Source organism: Lupinus angustifolius, chromosome LG13, assembly GCF_001865875.1.
Source record: "Lupinus angustifolius cultivar Tanjil chromosome LG13, LupAngTanjil_v1.0, whole genome shotgun sequence".
Taxonomy (NCBI): domain Eukaryota; kingdom Viridiplantae; phylum Streptophyta; class Magnoliopsida; order Fabales; family Fabaceae; genus Lupinus; species Lupinus angustifolius.
In genome coordinates, this window is record NC_032021.1 from 15,867,526 (window position 1) to 15,891,755 (window position 24,230).

Here is a 24,230-nt window from a genome sequence, read left to right on the forward strand (position 1 = left end):
ATTTCTTTTTAAATTGAGGAATAGTGGGGCACATCAACTAGTCACATACTTGTGATTACAGATAATGATAGAAAATGAAAGGTTTGAAATAGAACCTAGAAGAAGTAAGAGAGCAATAATTGTTAGAGAATATAGATCTGATTATATGATTTACATATTGGAGGATAATCCATTAACTCTCCAAGAAGTTTTGACGTCTTTGGATGTTGATTTGTGGCGAGAAGCCATAAATGATGAGATAGACTATCTAGAGTATAACAAAAAATAGATTATGTTATCTCAATCCACTATGAAAGTTTAGATGATAGCAACAACTAATGAAGAAACAAGTTAGCTGAGAAGTTTGCTTGCAGAGATTCCCCTATGAGAAAAACATATATCAGTTGTGTTGATCCATTGTGATAGTATCGCGGATAATGCAAAAATTGAGAACCGCTTTTATAACGGTAAGAAACGACAAATATGTCGTAAGCACAACACCATTAGAGAGTTACTCTCTATATGAGCTGTTAGAGTGGATCATGTACGCACTAAGAATAACTTAGCAGATCCTTTGACGAAAGAACTAGTTAGAGAGAAAGTCCATAATACTTCTAAGAGTATGAGACTATTGCCCTTAGAACGGAGATCACTCATGATGGTAACCCGACCTAACTGGCTGGAGATCCCAAGAAATAGGTTCAATGGATAATAACCAGTTGTGAAGTGATATGAGAATGAACATGCTATAAAATTATGAGAAGCATGATTCCTGCAACATATGTAAGGATGAGTTAAACTCTTAATGAGATCTATACTCCAATTGGAGTGGAGTACCTAGGCTACATGAGTAATTTTGATAGACTCACCTATGTGAATGTGAAGCCCCTATTCCAGTTCTTTAATGACTAGTCAAAGGGGATGAACAAGGCTCGCTTGTTCCTCGCCTAAAGGCACACCCACCCATGGTGGCATTCATTCTCCTCTTCCAAATTAGTGTTGTGAGTAACATGGAAGATCAAGAAGAAGAGATTAACAGAGCAAGGATGCTCGTTGACCCTAGACCAAATGGTGAATGCCTGCATAAAGCCCCACGCGTTGGGGTACAGTTGGGAAGGAGCGACCTAGAGGTGATCCAGAACGACCACACTCCAATCATTTAATGGAAGTCGTAATCCGAGATTTTTTGAGTAAATGTTGTATAAATAGAAGGTGTAACCAACTCCCTCATCGGCCTAGAGATCCTGGAAAACCTTGTCGTTGGCCTAAGGGGACTTTAGTACAACCGTGCCCGATGGACTCTCTAGAATGTTCATTTTGGGTTGATCCTCAATTGGGAAGTAACTACTCAATCCTAGGATCTCCTGATCCAACCACGAGTACCGACCTCCAGGCCTATCCATACTAGGAGGAATGACCAGCTGATCGAATTTCGCTGCAAATGTTCTCACCATGAAGGACCTACGACTAGATGAAACATCAGATTTTGAACTAGAATCACTACTCACATCCGACAATCGCCTCCCGAGCGTTGTTGCTAGATCAATTAGTGTTTTCCCCATGACGTCATTCTCTCTTTGACTGGTAACCAAGGTTTGGACTTAGAGATCACCCGACCTCCTCTCAGAAGCTGGCTCTATACACCGACAATGTCGGGAAAGGACAATGAAGATATGGGGAGGATGGGACAAAACCTCCATGCTACCCGATCTAAGCTCGTGCTCGGAAGAAGAAGACATTATCAAGAAAAAGAGTAAGGATATAAGAAGTTACCTAAAATGAAGTTTGTAAAAAGAGCTGAAAGAAGGAAAAGTTGATCGACGATAGAGTAAGCACGATAACAGAAGAATTCATAAAGCAAAAGTGAAGAACATTAAGAAAAAAACATTTCCATATTTATAGACCAAGCAAGGTCAGGGCCACCCCCACAACATAATTCCAAATGCATCCTATCCGTTCAAGAAGGCACTCAAGTGCGATCTAACATTGACCCAAGATCCAAGACGAAAGACGACAATAAATGAATCGACGAAGTTAAACTCAAGTACTATACGATGTGCAACAGTCTGATAACCAAGAAAGACATCATAACAATCAACCATGTGTCGCAAAAATAGAAATTTAACGACACCTTACTGATTCACCTAAAGTCTACCATCATGCTCGCCTACCAAACATACTATTAGACTAGGGGCAACTGTTCCATCTCGGTCATTCAAACATCCTAGCTGACCAAGATGGTCTCATATTCACCTGAGCGAAGGCTGAGTATGACTAGTCATCGAGCTTGTCCGAGAGCCAACCTCTTTCATGAATGAATATCTCAGGTCGAGTTCAAGACCACTACCCGTCTAACATGCCACCGACAACGCAATGCCACACCACCTTACAATCCCACATACCCTCCTGCCTCACGACAATAATAGAATGTAATACGACTACCAGACCTGCCACATGCAACAAGTTAATTATGTACAAAGTATGACCCTACTAAAGCTGTCTGGCATGGGAAAAACAACTCTCAATAGATCAGAATGGTCGACCATGCTAACAGTACTCTCGTGAGCCACGTCATCCACCTCACTCACTATAAATAAGGGCCTTCCCCATCAGGAAGTAACACACATTGATTATCATTATCATTAATATTTGTTATCTCTATTTCTCTATCTCACTTATTGTTCCAGAGCATTATCTCTATAGTCTTATTGACTTGTTCATCGGATAACCTTTTCAGGTATCTCCACCAGTGGGTTTAAGTCAACTCCATCCAGATTCCTGAAGAGCTCCAGCCTGAATACTAAAGAAGCACTACCCGAACCTCCAGTCCAACCAAACTTATTCACTAAAAGAACATAATCAAAGGCAAGATGCCAACTAAAAATTGAAGTCTAAGGCTTAAGGTTGATAAGCTAACATGTTTGGTAAAACTAATTGATAATTTATTTACTTATTAGTAAAATATAAAGTTAAAGAGCTATAAATTAGGAGAATATAAGATATATAAGTCACTTTAAGAAATTATCAAATGAAAGCTTATGAACCCAATTTTTCCTAAAAAAACCTTCTCCTAAACATGATTGCACACTTAATTCTAATCAAATCAGCCCATTCGCCATATTAAAATCCATATTCATGCTTTATTAAACACAATGGTCATCTTATACCTCATATATAGACTCACTCTTTACATGTTAGACTTATGAGTTAACTAAAGCTCTCAAAATGACATATTCGAATGGGTTCAAGGTGGCTCGCAAAAGGTTCAGACTAAACCAGACTAGGCTAAAAAGTTCAGATATAATTTTTGTGTATCAAATTTTAGTCCAAACTTACCTTAAGTGATTATGGCGGGCCGGCATCGTATAATACTAAAAAATATTTATTTAACTTTTAACATATTTAATCTATTTTTTTTTAATAATATGTCATTTGATATTAATTAAAACTTCTTTAACACACTTGTTATGCTCAATTGAACCAAATTCATAGATCTAATACCTTAAGTTAAAGTTAAGATATGATGTCAAGTCCACTTATATGATTTTTAACATAACCCGTTTATTAAAGAGAGAAGATTCACTTACTCAAAGAGTTTAAACTTACTCCACATCTTAGCCATCAATTCTAGAAAAATCCAATGGTTTGAACTTTGTATTAGTGAGTAGATTTAAACCATTAGATTTCTTTAGAATTGATAACTAAGACGTGGAGTAAATTTTTTAAACTTACTTTTGGAATAAGTGGATTTCCTTTATTAAATCTCTCATTTCTATTGAACTCTCACTCCCCAACATAATATAATTTGTGACTTCAGTTTAATATATAAACCTTTGGACATTGTCAAAATAATATATGTTAGTAATGATAATATAGACTCAAGTTCATAAAGCACTCTATATGTCAACATATAATCACTATCCTAATACATGATCATCACTTTCATTGTGAACAAGTACTAGTTAAAGTTGGTTTTGTGAAGTTTCTCTATGGTAAGTAATTATGTTTTTTTAGTTTTGTTACAAATTTTGTATTCATCATTATTTAAAAAAAAAAAATCTAATTAAATTAACAATTAAGAAATAAAAAATGAAATTTATATGATTTAATGTTTCTTTTCATTTGATTTGGTACAATATTTTGTTTTCGTGCTTAAAAAGATATTCTACAAAATCAGATAAGTAATACAATTATTCAGTTTATAATATTATTATAATATATAAAGAAAAAAGATATATGCATTAACAATGTAAAAAATTTATACACTATTAATATATCATACACCATTTATATTTAATTATCATTAACTTTTAAATAAAAGTAATACAAGTGAATGATGAATAATACATTTACTATGCACAAATCTTTATAGTGACAATGTATAAATATTACACTTTAATTTATAAGTATTTATGTTATACTCTACTTTTGTTCAAAGTTCATATCACAATATTTATTATCTATTTTTTTTATAACTTCATAATATCATTATATTTTAAAATAATTTTCACATAAGTCTTATTTTAAAGCAAAAGGTCCCAATAAAGTAAAATAAAATAAATAACGGGTAGCTCGAACTTGTATAGGTAAGTTCAGCCAAACCTGATTTTAAAAGATTCTAACTGATCCTAGATAAAAAGTTCGATTTAATAAAATGTACATAATATGATACTGAAACCTTATAAATTTTCGGGCTTTGACAAACTTGTTGAGTCGACCCACCTATTTTGACACCTCTAAGTTAAATTATAATTGAGATATATAGATTTTTCAATCTTTAATGATTTTATAAAAATAATTTATAACAAAGCTTACTTACATTACATCTCCATAGAAAATTATGAATTGTTGAAAAAATTACATTACTTTAATTTTAAATATTTACTTTTTATTAATTTTGCAAATATTTCGTTGCTAAACATGTGTAAAGTTTTAAAACTGCATTTTTTTTATATTTAAAATACATTCTCTCAGTATTACTATCTCACTAAACCCTACCCTCCCATCCCTTCACTCTCACCGTCAGCCGCCACCACCACAACCGCCACCACCACCACCAACACCACCACCACTAACGGTAATAAACTCTTCTCTAGATCTCTTCTCTCTCACATTTACTTGTGTGGGAAATTATATTGTTATTTTTTTGAAAATTAAAAAAATAAATACCCAATAAAAATAGCACTCTCCAATGGTGTACTTGATGAGAATTGGAAAATTATGAAGAAAAAATCCCAACTTTGTAATCCATAATCTTAAAATGTTGGTGAAGTTAGTTTTCTATGACAAATTGTAGGGATTATTTCGATTTTCATTTGAGTTTGGGGATAAAGTTTCGATTTTTTTTGTCTTATAGGAACTTAATTAGTGTAGTTTTTTTGGGGAAGAAATTTGGCTATTTATTTTGTATAAAAGTTGAAGCAAACATGAAGGTAAAGGCTAGAAACTCTTTCTTACTTTGCAGGTAGAGAGTGAGTAACTCAAGTGTAAAATCGATCGAAATAATCGAGAGAAATTGTTCCTTCACGTCTTAATCTGCTTCCCCTACATTATTTTGAGAGATTTTGGGAGCACATGCAGTTGAAAGTGGGTTAAAAATGGGATTTTGGGAATTAGGATTTTTGGATTTATTACTTGGGTTGAAATGTAATTTTGGGCTTTGCCATGCAATTTGTTCATTTTTTTGTTGGTTTTTTCGTGTGGATTTTGTTAGTCTGTTCTTATGCAACTGTTGAAATGTTGGATTTGTTCTTTTTGGGTATGCAGATTTTTATTCATTCTATTAGGAAAGCTCATGAGAGTATTGATAAATCTTGAAGGCTGCGAACGTCATTTTGGCTCATTTTGAACAATATTAACAGGTTGGTTTCATGGTTTTACCACAGTTTTAATTGCTTGTATGCCGTTTTTTTATCATAGAGTTAGCTCTCATGTTCTGTTTCTTACAATCTTCATAAATTTAAAGGTACCAAATGACATTCTCTCTCCAGCGTCATTGTGTCAATCACTAAAGTTTAGTTAGCATGCAAAGTTTTGAACTCTTGTTGATTCTGGTTAAAACAATTAGCTGCATGACTCAATTCTTGTGAATTTGTTATGACTTATGTGATCATGCTTTGCTTAATACTGCTTAATCTCATTTTAGATTTCTTTCTATATGTTTGTTATTTGTGTTGTTTTGACACCAATAGCAAATGTGTTGCACTCTGATCCCTATAATAAAAATTATGGTAGAGTTAACAATAAGGAAAGTATGAATTTAACTCTGCCAATGAGTTTTCTTTATGATTTTCTCCAACTATATTAAAACACATTCTTTTTCTAACATAATTGTGAAGCTAACTCTTTAATAATATGCTACAGAGAATCTGTGACGAACTCATGAGGGACTAATATTATAAAACACATTATAATTTGAAAGTGTGGTATCTTGATCCTCTTATGCTTAGGAAGACATGTATTTCCTTTTTTACAATCAAACACCATGCAAGAAAGTATTTTGTTTTGCACATATAAACTTATGCTCATGCCATTACCGAAAGTTCGTCTTCATACCATTTCAACCAAAATATTATAATAATAGTCCCCAAGCATAACCACCATGTGTATCTAACATAAAAAGCCTATGCATATGAAGAGAGTCAATCCTAAATAGGTTGCATTACTCATGAGACATCATAAAAAGCAACAAGGTTAGTGTATTAAGTTACCCAATTTCTTAAAGAAATGCTATAAAAAATTTAAACCAATCTTTTTGTAAAACTAAGAAATTGGAGAATGGTTCTAAGCCGAAAAAATCCCGATGAAAAGAGAAAGCTTGGTTGATATGTCTATCTATCTAATTTTATCTTTATATAATGTAAAACCATAAAATCTTTAAATTTTTATTGTCCTCTAAAAATTGTAAAATTTGTAGCATATATTTAGTATTTTTGATTGGCCAAAATATGTTAATGCAAGTATATGGGGTTCTCAAACCCATATTAGTATTTCTAGAATCCAGACTAGTATATCATATTGCACCAAGGTGCATTCTAGCCAAAATTTGATGTTTTTTTGTTGCAAGGTTTGAGTGCTACCATGGTGGTAGAGAGGTATCGAGTAAGGGGGGAAACAAACTAGATCAGACTTTGCCTTGAACAGTCTAAACCTGTATAGCATATAGGAGCGTGGGCCTGAGCCTGATCTACTTACCTGTTAGCCTATTTAAAGGCTTGTTATGCTATAAGGCCTATAAATAGGCCAACAAGCTTACCTTTAAATAGACTAACAAACATGCTTTTAAATAGGTCCATTAACACTAACAATTAAATTATATTTTGTATATATTTTTATATTATAATTTCATATATAAAAATATTCTTATATTAAAATAGTATAATATAAATATTATTATATAATATAATTAAATAGATCGGCATGTTACACTTAATATGTATTTTAATGACCTAAAATATGACCATTAAGTTAAATAGGCTTTTAAAAAGCCTGACTTGTTATAGGCCAAGTAATAGGCCTCTCGTAGTTTATCGACCTATTTCCACCCTAATACGGGTCATGGTGATGATTTTGGAATTTTAGGGTTTTATGAGGGGTATTTTATTTGGGATTCCCCCAAAACACTTGGTCCCTAATTTAACTCAGATATATCTCTCACTAGCACTCTCCCTTTCGCCCCTCTCACCCACACCAGTACCGGCAACCATTGAAATCTGGTGCGACCACCTAACTCCAGTGACTACCCAATCTCTGTTTTCAGGTAAAAAAACTCTCTTTTTGTTCCGGTTCTATGTTCCCACACTGTTCTGCCTTCTTCGTCTATTGGGTTTTACTCTTTACATCATTCATCTATTGTTGCAGGTGAAGCCTGTTATTTATATTTAAGGCTGTTAGTAATCTCGTTTTAAAAATTTATCAAATATGAAAATGTTTAGATAAACTGAGAAGTTTACCTTCCAAACCCCTCAATTGAAAATAGCATAGGATTTGTTTTGTTATGTTTTGCACTTCATATCATCACACAGTCTCTCGCACAGTCACAATTGCAATAAAATTCATTGGCTTGGTGATACTGAATAATTGTTTATTTTAAGTTTTGGTGCAGAGTTTAAGAGAGAGAGAAATCTGAATGGGTTATCTTCGATATGGCAAACATGGTCTTAGGCAGATCTTCAGGTTTAGAAATGCCACCGATCTGCGCAGAAATTCTGCAATTTCACAGTTCAGTTGTACAAGCACTACCATATCCACCAATTCTTCTTTCCTTGGAAAGTCTCATTATTCCACTGGAGCCCAAGGTAGAATATTGCAGGACCTTCTGAATGAAGTGGAGAAGGACAGGCTTAGAGAGAAAGATCAGAGGAAAAGGGCTGGTTTGGACACTGCTGACATTGATGCCGAACATGAAGAGGATTTTATGGGTGTGGGCCCCCTCATTCAGAGGCTTGAGAAGCAGAATATGAAGGATTCCCTTGACATGAACCGCTATGAAGAACCATCTGATTCCGAAAGCGAAGATGATGATGAGAGGTTTAGCCGAGAGGCCACTGAGAAGAATTTTAAGGATTTTGAGAGGAAATTCAAGAAGCACGAAGAGTTGCTCAAGAACTTCACAGATGCTGAGACACTTGATGATGCCTTCAAGTGGATGAGCAGAATTGACAAGTTTGAACACAAGCATTTCAGGCTTCGTCCTGAATACAGGGTTATTGGGGAGCTGATGAATAGACTCAAGGTAGCAACCGACATAAAAGAGAAATTCATTTTGCAGCACAAGCTTAACAGGGCAATGAGATTGGTGCAGTGGAAGGAAGCTTATGATCCTGAGAACCCTGCCAACTACGGTCTCATTCAGCACGAACAGGTAGGGCCTACTGTGGACGCCCTGCAACACTCTGGCTTTGAAAAGGAGAAGCAAATCATACTAGGAGATGATGCTAATAATGAAGATGATTCTGATTCTGAAGAAGAGTTTGATGATCAAAAAGAAAAGGACAATATACTACTAGAGAAACTCGATGCTATTGATAAGAAACTTGAGGAGAAGCTGGCAGAGCTTGAATATACATTTGGAAAGAAGGGGAAGCTTTTGGAGGAAGAGATCAGAGATCTTGCAGAGGAGAGAAATGATTTGACTGAGAAGAAAAGAAGGCCTCTTTACCGAAAGGTATTTACATACATGTCTGATTTTTTTCATCATTGTTGCTTATTGGAGTTTCCTAATTTTCTTTGGGGTTATTCTTAGTTTAACAAAACAAAATTCCCTGGCAACTTAATGATGTTTCTTTTCCTTGATGATTTTTAGCTTCATTTTTCTTCTTCTTGTATAATTGTTGAATTGTTCATTTGAGGATACATCCCGTGGCTCACAAAGTAAAACACATATGAGATGAAAACCAGCAGTGCTACTGCTACTATTTGGAGTTTTGGACAGTTATATATTTTGTACAAATATTTTTTTCATTGTTTATTGCATATTTGAAGGGTTTTCAAAAGCAACCTTTGCTACAAGAATGCCAGTCTATATTATCCCTGCATTTGCTTGTAGAATCTGTGACTGCATTGAGACACATTTTGATATCTACTGTACAACCTCGAAGATATTTATTTGACAGACCCGTTATAGAGTTAGCTTCCTGTCCTGTTATTTTGGAATTTCGGCCATATCTTGGTATACCTTATGTACCGTACTCACTATATTTAATATCTGCTAAACTTTTATCAGTGCGTCCCGTTTACTTGTTAGCCTAGCTTTTTTCATTTGGGATAGAATAGCTTTTCTAGCTTCTATGGTGTTCTGCCCAGCCTTTTTAGAGGGGTATCTTTGGCAGATCTTTAGAGAGATTGGCATGCATTGCTGCATGTTTATGTTTTTAATTTTGGACTATGTATTTTCGGTTTTTGTTTTTTCTTTAGTTTTTCAGGAATTCTTATCTTCATGCTTTTATACTGTTCAGTTCTCTCTTAATCTGTTCTTTCGTTGCAAAAAATCCAGCTGAATAAGGAGGTCCTTAGCTTAACAAGTAACAATATCAGTAGTTAAAAAGCACAAAAACTGAATCTTGAGCTAGTAAAAGCACTCATAAAAATGAAAATTATATAATTTCAACCGATTTTAGTTTATATATTTTATTGCTTTTCTCCTTCAATAATAGTATGCTAAATGAGATGGGTTGTTCATGGAATTTTGATTTCAAATTTTGATTTCAAATTTTTATGTCATTGAATGTCTATTTTGACTGTTCTTCATGGAACTTGTTATGTTTATCAAACACAAAATAATAAGTTGATCCTTTTCGAGCACATTGTGTTCTTGTAGTTTGCACATAAAAGTTCTAAATGATCCATATGTTTTGCACTTTCATAGCTCTGCTCATTGGTATAACTTATTCTACATATTTGTATTTGTGCTTTCAATAAAGCTTACTTACGCTTTTTTTTGTTTGGGTTGTTGTATATTGTGCCAGAATTTTGACGTAAAGTTGATAGATGTAAATCGAACCTGTAAAGTCACAAAGGTACTCCACAAATCTGTCCTTGCTTCTGTACTTTCCCTCTCTCACCCATTCTTAATTTGTTTCTTATCATGATCTAGGGAGGACAAGTTGTTAAATACACTGCCATGTTAGCTTGTGGCAACTATAATGGTGTTGTCGGTTTCGCAAAAGCCAAAGGTCCTGCAGTCCCAGTTGCCCTTCAGAAGGTACCGACTAAATCTTATTAGCTCTTTCAAGTTCTGCTCAAGATAGTATGGCAAGCTTGTTTCCAATTGTGCTGTGTTGAATGTTGAGAAGTTTCACAATTTCATTGCTCAACCTATACCTGTATAGAGATGAGTTTTTATTGTAGATTTTATACTAAATATTTTTTTTTAATTGAGGTGATTGATTTGTTGAATCACTAAGCACTTTTATTTTTCAATGCATTAATCTGAAATATGATTTAGAATGTTTTAAATTTTGTTTAAAAATCTGTGTTCTTGACTATAGGCTTTAAAACACTGCTCTCAATAAGTATCATGAAAGTGCTTCAATTTTTTTTGATCTCAAAACAGGAAAAAGAAAAAGAACCAATGCTTTGTGTTAAATTCAGTTTAATCTTTTAATTTCTGATAGCATACTGAATTAATGATCTATTTGACTATCAATTAGGCATATGAGAAATGCTTTCAGAATTTGCATTACGTGGAGAGATATGAGGAGCACACAATTGCACATGCAGTGCAAACATCTTATAAAAAAACCAAGGTACTCAATTTCCGTATATTAAATTTGCATTATGCGTCTTTCAATCCATGTAGCCGACCAACATCTATTGAGATTATGGCTTGGTTCTCGTTTTGTTGTATGCCTTATATTAAATATCATGTTATCGACATTATTCCGTAGGTGTATCTTTGGCCTGCTTCAACTACAACAGGTATGAAAGCTGGCAGAATAGTGCAAACCATACTGCATTTAGCTGGTTATAAGAATGTCAAGTCCAAGGTAACTGACTTCCCTATAAATTCAATTATTTCAAAGGTACCTGCTATTTTCGGGTTAGCTTAGCTCTCTAATTTCGATTTCCTTGATAGGTTGTTGGTTCCAGAAATCCTCATAATACAGTTAAGGCTGTCTTCAAAGCTCTTAATGCGGTTAGTAACTCGAATTGTTAGGGCTGCAATGCAAATATTTCGGATAATTTTGCAATGCAAATATTTCGGATAATTTTTTCTAATTCTTTTCTGTGATATTATATGCATCATTTCTTGTTTATCGCAGATCGAAATGCCAGAGGATATGGAACGGAAGACTGGCCGGACTGTTGTCGAGAAGTATTTGCTGTGACTTCAGTGCTCCTGAAGGTCCTCCCATTGAATCTGTTTTTATCCATCATTTCATGTCCAAACTGTGTTTTTTCCATTTCATTTTATGTTTATGTAGTCTTGTATTCGATTAGAGGGTGAGCCTCGACATAATGGTAAGGTTACTGCTTAGTGACTAAGAAGTTACGAGTTTAAATCCTGGAAACAACCTCTCCACTTGGGCTAAGGTTTTATACATTTACTATCACAAATAACCTCGTGCATTGGACCGCCTTTTTGGGTCTTGTATTCCATTGCATCTTCCTGTCAACATATTGGGAATGAAAATTTTCTTGTACTAAACTATTTATTCTTAAACGCATATGGAACAATAATCCAGAAAGATTTATTTCGCTGTAATATTTTTCCTTCGTTTTTCAATGTGGCATTTTATCTACATGCTTGATTTTTGTTATAGAAATTCAGCTTATGCAGAATGAAGTTTTCTGCATCCAAAATATATTAGTTTAACATTTCAAGGTTGAAAACTACTAGGATTTGATTGCGTGATGAGTTTTGGAAGAAAAAAATGGAAATGAAAGATTTCAGAGTTATGAAATACACTGAGGTGATTTTGAAGTCTTCAATTTCTTTTTTCCTTTTCAAAATTCAACTCACAAATAAAGATAATAATGTAGAAGGAACAATCTAAAATGTAAAAGAGGTTACACAAGATTAACATATTCCCAAAAACCATTTTAATTATGAGTGAAATTAGTTGATAACAATATCACGATAAAATCATGAAATGATATATTTTTTAGATAAGAAATAATAAAACATTTGAGTTTACCTTATTATTTAAATATTTGTTATTTTGTAGGTTGTTATGTTTTAAAATATTTGAGATAATAATTTAATTTTCCATATTTTTTATTGGAGTATGTGGTCGAACGAGTTCATGGAAGTAATAAAGAGGAAAAAAACTTATTGATTGGTCCAATGAAACATGAATTTCAGTTATTTCGTTAAGTTTTGAGAAAAGATTATTATCATAATTAATAACGTAGTATATATCAAAACTTTTCTCTTGAGTATTCTCTAGATGACGGATGACACACAATATAATCAAAATAAAAAACATAGTAAATTGTCATAAACACACTTTGATCCATTACAAAATGGAGTGAAGTTAAGAAATTTTCCTTTCATACAAAAAAAATAATATGAGTGAATTGATAGACAAATTTCACATGCAAATTTACAAATAGTTAATCGTAGTTAAGATATAATTAATTAAGATTAAATTACTATGACATCTCTTGAAATTCAGATTAATTATGTTGATTTTTGTATTAAGAATTTGTAATTCATTGCTTTTGTAATAGTTAGTTTAGTTAGTTGGAAACTTACTAAACATAGAAAGTCATAACCAATTGAGTTGTTATGAACTTCTATAAAAGGAAAGTGTGTAAACTTGTAAAGCAAGTAATTGAAATATACACTCTTTTCTCTCTCACTTTAGTCTCTAATTCTTCTTCTTCTCATTGTAAATACTTTCCCTCATCATCATCTTCTTCCTCTCTGTCTCACGGTGGCTTAAAGCCATTAGAAGAAACCAAGCATCAAAAACAGAATTGATTTTAAATTCTCCAACAGTGGTATCAGAGCTTCAAGGATCGGGGATCTGTGGTAGTGCCAAGAGTGGGTGCAAGAAGCTTCAAGAAGTGAAGCTCACAGATTGAGAATCAAGGTTGCAAAACCAGAAGGGAAATCAGAGGTGTAGAAGCATGGCAAATTCGAATGGCTTTGCAATGAATCTTCCAATTCTAGATGGGAAGAATTATGAACATTGGAGCATTCAAATGAAGGCAATCTTTGGATTTCAAGAATGCCTTGATGTAGTGAAAGGGGGAATGCCAATACGAATGGCTTTGCAATGAATCTTCCAATTCTGGATGGGAAGAATTATGAACATTGGAGCATTCAAATGAAGGCAATCTTTGGGTTTCAAGAATGCCTTGATGTAGTGAAAGGAGGAATGCCAATTGCTGATGAAAACTCAGTGAAAACTCAGTGGAGTATAGGGAAGCAAACAAGAGAGATTGCAAGGCAATCTTCTTGATCCACCAATGTGTGGACAGAGCCAATTTTGAGAAGATCTCTGCTGCAACAAGCTCGAAGGAAGCTTGGGAGATATTGGAGAAGAACTATTCTGGTGGAAAGAAGATCAAGAAGGTGAGATTGCTGACACTCAAAAGGCAATATGAGTTGATGCAAATGGATGAGCAAGAATCCATAGCAGAATACCTCAACAGATTGAGGAGTTTGATAAATCAAATGAAGGGGTGTGGAGAAACACCAATTGAGCAACATGTAGTTGAAAAGATACTCAGAACTCTCCATCCAAGGTTTGATCATGTAGTTGCAGTGATAGAAGAGGCAAAGGATCTTGACACTCTATCAGTTGATGAGTTGCAAGGATCCTTGGAGGTGCATGAGCAGAGATTTATGGAAAGACAGAGTTATAGACAAACAGATCAAGCCTTGAGTGCTCAATTCAAGAAGAAGGGTGTCCCTGGGCAGAATGAGAAATTCAGAAGAGACAAAGCAAGATGGCAAGGTGGTATGAGAATGGAATCTGATAATGGCAAGCTTGGATCGAAAGAAGAGTGTCCCTGGGCAGAATGAGAAATTCAGAAAAGACAAAGCAAGATGGCAAGGTGGTAGGAGAGTGGAATCTGATACTGGCAAGTTTGGATTAAATTCACATCAGAAAACTCAAAGCAATAGTTGTGAGAACAGTAAAACCAAGAAGTGGAACAATCAGATGGGAAGAGTGAGCAAGAAGGATAAGAGCAAGATCCAATGCTTCAATTGCAGAAATTGGGGACACTATGCATCTGAGTGCAAAGAGAAAAGGGTCATCCAAAACAAAGAAGAGGAGGTGAGGCTAGCAAAGGATGATGAATCAGAAGAAGAAGTGTTGCTGATGGCAAGGAGCATTGATCCTTCTCAAGATGCAAATGAGTCAAAGAATGCTTTGCTAATGGTAACAAACCAGAGTTCAGGTAGTTGGTATCTTGATTCAGGTTGTTCTAACCACATGACAGGAAATAAAGATTGGTTTGTAACTCTAGACAAATCAGTAGAAACAAGAATTAAGTTTGCTGATGACAGCATAATCAAAGCAGAAGGGATTGGCAAGGTGATGATCAAGAAGAAGGATGGCTCAACCTCATACATCTCAAGTGTGCTATATGTGCCAAGAATGAAGATTAATCTTCTAAGTCTTGGACAATTACTTGAGAAAGGATACAAAATGAGGCTAGAAGAAAAGATGCTCAAGGTATTCAACAAGAAGGGAGTGTTAATCTTGAAGGCACCTTTAGCCCAAAATAGGACCTTCAAGATTGGCATTCAGTTAGCTGATCAGGAATGCTTGGAGTCTATAGCAGATGAGAAATGGATTTGGCATCAAAGATTTGGGCACCTAAACTTCAAGAGTCTAGAGCACTTGAGTCAGGATGAGATTGTGCATGGATTACCTACTCTCAAAGCCTCAAATGAAGTGTGTGATGATTGTCTAGCAAGCAAGCAAACAAGGAATACATTCTGCTCACAAATTCCAACTAAGACCACACAAGCACTTGAAGTTGTATATACTGATGTGTGTGGTCCATTAGAAGAAAAGTCTCTTGGAGGAAACAAGTACTTTGTGACCTTCAAGGATGACTTCACAAGGAAACTCTGGACTTATGCAATAGAGAAGAAATCTGAGGTGTTTGGCAAATTCAGAATCTTCAAAGCAGAAGCAGAAAAACAAAGTGGCAAGAATCTAAAGCTGATTAGAAGTGATGGTGGAGGGGAGTATGTATCTCATGAGTTCAAAAACTTCTGTGAATTAGAAGGAATAACTCATGAGATCACTGCACCATATACTCCTCAACATAATGGTGCAGCAGAAAGGGTAAACAGAACCTTGTTGAATATGGCAAGAAGCATGATGAGGACCAAGTCACTTCCAAAGAAGTTTTGGGCAGAAGCAATATCTACAGCAACCTATCTCTTGAACAGATGTCCTACAAAGAGGTTGGTGAACAAGACTCCTGAAGAAGCTTGGACAGGACACAAACCAACTGCAAAACATCTCAAGGTGTTTGGCTCCATATGCTTCAAGCACATACCAGAAAGTAAAAGAGGCAAGCTTGATAACAGAGGAGAAAAATTGATCTTTGTAGGCTATCATTCAACAGGAGCCTACAAGGTATACAATCCTACAACAAATACAATCTCATACAGCAGAGACTTAAGATTCATTGAAGGAGAAGCTTGGGATTGGAATGAATCCAATGAGACATCCAACAACTCAGGAAGGATGATGTTGGATAACATACAAACAGAAGAAGATGCTCAAATAAACAATGATGATCAAGCTGTATTGAGAGAAAGACCACAAAGAACAAGACAATTGCCACCAAGACTCAGAGATTATGAACTTCTTGATGACTCAGCAATCACTCAAGAAGGAGATTTTGTGCATATGGCTCTATTAGCTGAAATGGAGCCTGTGTCTTTTGATCAAGCAATGAAAGAGCAATGCTGGATAAAAGCAATGAAGGAAGAAATTAACTCCATAGAGAAGAATGCTACATGGGAGCTAACAGACTTGCCAAGAAATAAGAAAGCTATCTTAGTCAAATGGGTGTATAAGGTGAAGTTGAAGCCTGATGGATCAGTCTCTAAGCACAAGGCTAGACTTGTAGCAAAAGGGTTTCTACAGAAGCAAGGCCTGGATTTTGAAGAAGTCTTTGCACCAGTGGCCAGATTAGAAACCATAAGACTTGTAGTAGCAATAGCAAGCTCAAGGAGGTGGCACATTAGTCAAATGGATGTGAAATCTGCTTTCTTAAATGGTCCATTAGACAAGGAAGTTTACATAGTACAACCCCCTGACTTTGTAATTCCAGAAGAGAAGCACAAAGTATACAGACTGCATAAAGCCTTGTATGGCTTGAAACAAGCACCCAGGGCTTGGAACAAAAGGATAGATGGATTCCTACTGAAGCTAGGATTTCTGAGATGCATCAATGAGCATGGCATCTATACAAGAAAGATCACTACAGAAGCTTCTATCATTACATGCCTTTATGTGGATGATTTGCTTATCACAGGCAACAATATTGAGGAGATTGAATGGTTCAAAGAAAAGCTGAAACATGAATTTGAAATGACTGATTTGGGAAGCCTTTCATACTTCCTTGGAATCGAATTCCTCAGAACTGAAGCAGGTATACTAATGCATCAAAGAAAGTATATTACTGATATACTTGGAAGATTCAAAATGCTAGATTGCAACTCAGCTTCAACTCCAATTGAAACTGGACATACTCTATGCAACTCTAGCACTAAGAATTCAGAAGATAATGCAGTAGATTCAACCCTCTTCAGACAAATGATAGGATCTCTTCGATATGTATGCAATACAAGACCTGATCTTGCCTATGCAGTTGGTCTAGTAAGCAGGTATATGGAAAATCCAAGACATACTCATCTAACAGCAGTGAAAAGGATACTGAGGTATCTCAAAGGTAGCATGAGCTTGGGCATTCTGTTCCCTGCATCAAGAGACACAGAACAGAACAGTAGAAGAAGCATCATTCATGGCTACACTGATGCAGATTGGTGTGGTGATAAGGATGATAGGAAGAGCACAAGTGGTTATCTATTCAAGCTTGGTGAAGCACCAATAAGTTGGTGTTCAAAGAAGCAGAAAATAGTTGCCCTTTCTTCGTGTGAGGCAGAGTATGTTGCAGCCTGCTTTGGTGGTCAACAAGCAGTATGGTTGAAGGCATTGCTCACTGAATTGGGGATGCAGAAGGAAGATGAACCTATGTGGTTATTTGTTGATAACAAATCAGCAATAAATCTAGCAAAGAATCCAGTAGCCCATGGTAGAAGCAAGCACATTGAGACCAAGTTCCATTCCTAAGGGATCAAGTAGAGAAGAACACATTGAAGCTAGAATTCTGTCAATCCAAAGAACAATTGGCAGATTTGCTAACCAAACCTTTGAAGAAGGTAGACTTTGAAAGGCAAAGGACTCTCTTAGGCATAGTTAGTATAGAAAGCATGAATTAAGGAGGAGTGTTGATTTTTGTATTAAGAATTTGTAATTCATTGCTTTTGTAATAGTTAGTTTAGTTAGTTGGAAACTTACTAAACATAGAAAGTCATAACCAATTGAGTTGTTATGAACTTCTATAAAAGGAAAGTGTGTAAACTTGTAAAGCAAGTAATTGAAATATACACTCTTTTCTCTCTCACTTTAGTCTCTAATTCTTCTTCTTCTCATTGTAAATACTTTCCCTCATCATCATCTTCTTCCTCTCTGTCTCACGGTGGCTTAAAGCCATTAGAAGAAACCAAGCATCAAAAATAGAATTGATTTCAAATTCTCCAACAAATTACACTCATTACTCTCTAAAGTGATGTGCCTAAGTGCAAGAAGGAGAAATGATTTGTATAATTTTACATGTCAATTAATTATTCTAATAATTATTAATGTGAAAGATTTTCCCATGTTTTACCCAAAAAAGATTTTCCTACGCTTTGCTTATGAGTAGTTCACACAAGATTTAGTCAAGTTCACACTCATAAGTTGATGGCTAACGCGCTTTAGTATTAGTTTATGATACAAAATACTACCTAATTTTTGGAGTCTTCCATAGGAAATTACAAATGAGATTTACTTTATCAACGTGTGTTGGTTCAAGTGATACATGTTTGATTTTCCTTAAACAAGATCTTAGGTTTGAGTCTTGTAGATGGAAAAATACCCACTAGGAAAATTAGCCTATATACATGTGGATATTCCGGCTCAGACATGATTGCCTCAAGTACGAAGATATAATTGAAAAACCAAAAAAATAATAATAAGATGTTACTGTTTTGTCCCAAAGTGAGCCTGGTTAACTTATTTAAAACATAAATTATTAGTGAACAACATTTTTGCTGACACTATATTTGAAAACATACACGGACTTTGGTGTTTGGCACAAGAACAAGTTGACTAAGAAAAACATCAGTAAATGGTTGTTATAAATATATATATACACATTTTTTATACTGCTATTATATCAGTCATTATTCATTTTTAAATATAATTGACTCTTAACTAAAAGTAATACAAATGAATTATGAATATTATAATGAATACACATAAACCTGTATATTCACAATATATAGATATTACATTTTTTATCTAAATGTACATACATGTAATAATCGAAATGATGCTTTTTTTTTAATGAATATAATAATCGACTGAAACTAATCTATGTTATTTAATAAGCCTGGAGTCACAACTAGAGTTAAATGCTTCCTTATTTAAACCATCAACTCCATTGTGTTACACAAAATGAAAATGAAGAGTAATAATACTACTAATACTATATGCATGTTTTTATTGATTTTGGTTTTATTAGAAATGAATTGCTATGAAGGGTGTTGGAAGCATGAAAGAGAAGCTCTTCTAGTTCTAAATTCTCAATTCGACAAGCCTTCAAATTGGGTAGACAACACTGATTGTTGTAAATGGGAGGGAGTTCATTGCAACACCATCACATGGAAAGTGAAAAAACTTGATCTTTCTTATGTGATGGATAATGGTAGACCTGGTTGGTATCTAAATTACTCAGATTTTACTGTTTTTGAAGATCTCAAGAGCCTCATTTTGTTAGGAAACTCGATAGCCGGTTGTGTCCAACCTGAAGGTATTGTCAGCTTTTCATCCACTGTTTATAATGGACGACTCTTAAATAAAAAAATTATACACAGGAGTGGTGGATGATTTATCCGTCTTTTAAAAAACTTTTCTCGAAAAATATATAGATATTAAACTCATATTATAATATATATGTTGTAATTTAGTTTATTTATATACATTGCAGGGTTGAGGTTGAGTAATTTAGAAGTTATTGACTTTACTTTTAATTCTCTGAATAATACACAAAGCATTGTATCATGCTTGGATGGACTTTCATCTCTTAAGTCTCTATTCTTACGTTCTAATGAAATCAATGATACTTCACTCCAAGGTACACTAATTATTAATTCGTTTTTACCCTTGCCTTTTTTTTCAATAAAAAAAATTAATGTATTCATTCTCTTAAGTTATTTTTTTACAGTGGTGCTATGTCCAAATTGATAGTAACAAACAACTCATCGGACAAAGATTTGTTGTCTCAAACCATATTCTGCACCAATGAAAATATGTCATGTTAATTGAAAAATTAAATATTTATTATTATTATTTTTCTGTTTTTGCTTCAATATTATTGTGCGAAACATGATTTGAGACGTAGTTTAAGATAACAAATCTTTGTCACAATACTAACATTCCAACATCCTAACTACCTGAGACTTCATGTTACAAATTCAAATGTCCTAATATTTAGCCTAAAGTTCCTTTATGATAATTTTTCTCATGATTTACTTAGCCACTTGTGTATGTTTAGTTGTGACACTTTTGGTTCAAATCTTGTGCCAAATTATTTGAAGTTGTAACTTTAATTTAGCCTTCATATATTCTTCAGGCTTAGAAAATCTAAGGGAATTGGAGGTCCTTGATTTAGGAGGAAATAACTTGAATGGAAATACTTTAAGGAAATCATTACAAGCTTTCTCATCTATTAGGGAACTTTACTTAACTGTTGTTCAATTTAAAGGAACAATTGTTGCTGAAGGTAGTAATATTTCTTAAATTTCCATTCCTTTTATTTATTTATTTATATATTATTAATTTAACTTACACCTCTTGTTTTTCTCATGCTTGTAGATTTTAGTGATATGGCTAACCTTGAACTCTTGGTTATGGACTTAAGTTCAAACATTGAAAATGAATTCTTCAAAAGCATAGGATTGTTGACTTCACTACAAGTTTTGTCTCTATATGCTTGTGGAATCAATGGTAGCCTCCCTGAAGCAGGTGAATTGTATTTATTATATTAATGTTAGTTTGCGAATTGGTTTTCGTCAGTTTGCGAATTGATTTTCGGAGAGTAACTGAATAAATGAAAAAAGGTAAAAACTATAAAATACACTTATGAGATGACTTTAAGTATTTCATTTCTTTTCAATTTCCTCCAAAAATCAACTCGGAAACCGACCCTTTTACTAAAATTTGACTCCTCTTTGTTCACTTTCCATTGATTTATATCTTTTCATTAAATTGCATTCCAAAAAACTAATTTTTACAAAAAAATGTATTCTTCAGATTGGCACAAGCTTAAGAAGTTGAGGAACTTAGATCTAAGTATGAATGAAATTGAAGGTGCCCTACCCTCAACCTTTTGCAACATGACATCTCTTAAAAAATTGCTCCTTTCAAACAACAAATTCATTGGAAATTTGGGCTTTAACATTGCAAGTCTTACATCACTTGAATATCTTGACTATGGAATCAACCAATTTGAAGTACCTATTTCATTCACACCATTTGCTAATCATTCAAACATCAAGTTCATATATGGTGAGGGGAACAAAATCATACTTGACTCACAAAATATTCCACAAACTTGGGTTCCAAGCTTTCAATTACAAGAGCTAATATTGTCTTCAACAACTAATGCTACTTCTCTTCCCCTTCCAAACTTTCTTCTTTACCAATACAACTTGACTTCACTAGATTTCACAAATGGGAAATTGGAAGGTGAGTTTCCAAATTGGTTATTAGAAAACAATACCAACATAGTAAACCTTATCCTTAAAGATTGTTCTTTTAAGGGTACTTTCAACCTTCCATCACATCCTCTTCTTAGCATAAAGAGAATTGATGTATCTTCCAATGCAATAATAGGTCAAATCCCATCAAAAAACATTAGTTCAATCTTTCCAAACTTACATTATTTGAACATGTCTTACAATGATCTTCATGGTTCAATTCCTCATGAGTTTGGCCAAATGAGCTTCTTAGACACATTAGATCTCTCTAACAATCTTTTGTTTGGAGAAATACCAAAAAACATGTCTAATGCTATGTCACTCTCACTCTTGAGACTTTCAAATAACAACATTGGTGGAACAATGTTTCCAATGCCTAGTAATTTGACTATGTTGTTTTTGGATGGGAATAGCTTTTTTGGCAGCCTCCCAAGTAGTTCTTTTAACTCATCAATGTTGAAAGAATTGGATCTAAGCAATAATCATTTTGTTGGAAAGCTTCCAAGTGGTTGGAATAAAAGTTTGACATGTTTAGAAGCACTTTATATGTCAAATAATCATTTTGAAGGATCTATTCCATTAGAGATTGCCAACATTGAATGTCTAGAACATCTAGATCTCTCACAAAATAAGTTGAATGGTTTTGTTCCATCTTTTCAATCTTATTCCATGATTGCTATCCATTTGGGCAATAACATGTTACATGGTTTACCAAAAAGAATTTTCATAGGAAGCACTTCTATACAAATGTTAGACCTTAGCTACAATCATATAACTAGTGGCATTCAAGATATGATACAAGATTTGAATAATACAGGAGTGAACATTCTTCTACTAAAAAGTAACAACTTTATAGGTAAGATACCAAAGGAGTTATGCCAACTAACATCCATAACTATATTAGACCTTTCTCATAACAAATTTTCAGGTCCAATACCTAGTTGTTTAGGTAAAATGCCTTTTGAGAATGCATACCCAGAGGGATTGCAAATACTATTAGGTGGTGGTGAATATTTGAGATTTGTGAATGAAAAAGCAAATTTCACCACAAAGAAAAGTTCCTATACTTATACAGGTAGTATACTTTCTTATATGTCAGGAATTGACTTATCCTTCAATAAGTTAAATGGCAACATTCCTTGGGAGATAGGAAACTTGACAAAAATTCGCGCAATGAACTTGTCCTACAACGATTTGAGCGGAAAAATCCCAGATACATTCTCAAATTTGGTACATATAGAAAGTTTGGATCTTTCTTTTAACAATTTGAGTGGAAGCATCCCTTCTCAATTGAACGAATTATCATCACTTGAAGTATTTAGCGTGGCACAAAATAACTTATCGGGCGCAATACCAGAATTGAAAGGACAATTTTTGACATTCGATAAAAGCAGCTATGAAGGTAATCCATTACTTTGTGGAACTCCATTACCAAAAAGTTGCAATGCTTCTATTGTATTTGTACAAGATGGATCTTACACTGATTTGGACAATGATAGTTTGGTGGACATGTATGTTTTCTGGGTAAGCTTTTTTGTGTCATGTGTATGTGTATTGTTGGTACTTGTAATTGTTTTATGCATTAATCCTCATTGGGCTAGAGTATGGTTTTACTATATAGAATTGGTTAGGACCAATTGCTACTACTTTATTGAGGATAATTTATGCAAGTTTTAAATTAATATGTGAAATATGTAACATGTTACTTACTCAATTGTGCTTTCAGAATTAAAAATATATTTTCTCTAGTGTAGTACATGTTGTGCATTTTTCATTTTCTCTATTGTAGTACATTTTCTCTATTTTAAGATAATTAAAACTTGTAAAAGTATTCACAATAATAGTATTGATAAAACTATGTCAAACTGAAATATTCATATAACTAATCTTTAGAACAAATTAAGTATGCTCACACTTATAAAATATCACATTACACACCAAATATTCATATAACTAATCTTACAATATGTTAGAGATGGTAAAAATATCAGGCTCATTCGTGGGTACCACAAAAATTACATGCAATAATAACTTATGGAAAATCTGATGTGTGTTTAATCATATTTACAACTTAGTAAACAAGAATTACAAAATCTCACTCTCAAATAAAAAATGTTCGATAGGCTATCCATTAATGTTATATCCAGAAGAGAGAATCACAAGTCTATTAGGAAATAGACTTATATGTAATGGGCATGATTATAATAGAGATTAAATGAGAGATAAATTAAGATGTTGCTTTAATTCAATTACATATAAATTCACGTTCCATTACCAATACATGTATAATAATTAAACTTTTTATATACTCACATATTTGTTCCTAACAATTATTTTTTGCCTTCTTAGATGAGAAAATGTTTATTTTTATAAAGTTATGAAATCTGTAAATGATGGAAACAACGACACCTTCTTTGTCTATGGTTATGGGGGTATTTGTAAAACCTTCATGTGGAAAATATTAGTTTCATGGTCGAGTTTAAAAAATCATATTGTTTTGACCATAACATTAAGTCATATTATTCCTCCGAGGAAGGAGAACATTGTCATACTAGTTTATACCCTAGAAAACACTACTTGCAACATTTATCAAAAAAATAAACTTATAGAGCTATTAAAACAAAGTTGATAATTTGAAATGAAGCTCCAATGACACACAAATTTTATTTCGAAGCATTGCACAAAACTCTTACAAATATCATGAGTTTCAAAACATAATGAAAATTCAAGTTTCAGTAGAAAA

General features: G+C 33.9%; 3 protein-coding genes across 6 annotated transcripts; all 3 read left to right on the top strand.

The window, feature by feature from the left end:
* LOC109325721 (probable 37S ribosomal protein S5, mitochondrial) lies at positions 4,931-12,167 on the top strand. Of its 4 annotated transcripts, none has more exons than XM_019558242.1 (9): positions 4,931-5,056; positions 5,746-5,840; positions 8,073-9,145; positions 10,446-10,496; positions 10,574-10,681; positions 11,130-11,225; positions 11,367-11,465; positions 11,555-11,614; positions 11,742-12,167. In XM_019558242.1, the coding sequence occupies exons 3-9, from the start codon at positions 8,108-8,110 to the stop codon at positions 11,805-11,807; spliced, it is 1,518 nt and encodes a 505-aa protein (XP_019413787.1). In that variant the 5' UTR covers positions 4,931-5,056; positions 5,746-5,840; positions 8,073-8,107; the 3' UTR covers positions 11,808-12,167. The 4 variants fall into 4 exon arrangements, with proteins under 4 accessions (XP_019413787.1, XP_019413788.1, XP_019413789.1 ...); XM_019558243.1 differs by having other exon boundaries at positions 8,084-9,145; XM_019558244.1 differs by having other exon boundaries at positions 5,746-5,816; positions 8,080-9,145.
* Positions 13,704-14,455, top strand: LOC109363637. Its single transcript, XM_019609891.1, has 2 exons — positions 13,704-13,876; positions 13,909-14,455. Exons 1-2 carry the CDS (start codon positions 13,704-13,706, stop codon positions 14,453-14,455), a joined length of 720 nt encoding a protein of 239 aa, XP_019465436.1.
* LOC109363639 (leucine-rich repeat receptor protein kinase MSP1-like) lies at positions 19,191-23,164 on the top strand. Its single transcript, XM_019609892.1, has 5 exons — positions 19,191-19,539; positions 19,717-19,863; positions 20,362-20,511; positions 20,604-20,753; positions 21,042-23,164. Exons 1-5 carry the CDS (start codon positions 19,191-19,193, stop codon positions 23,162-23,164), a joined length of 2,919 nt encoding a protein of 972 aa, XP_019465437.1.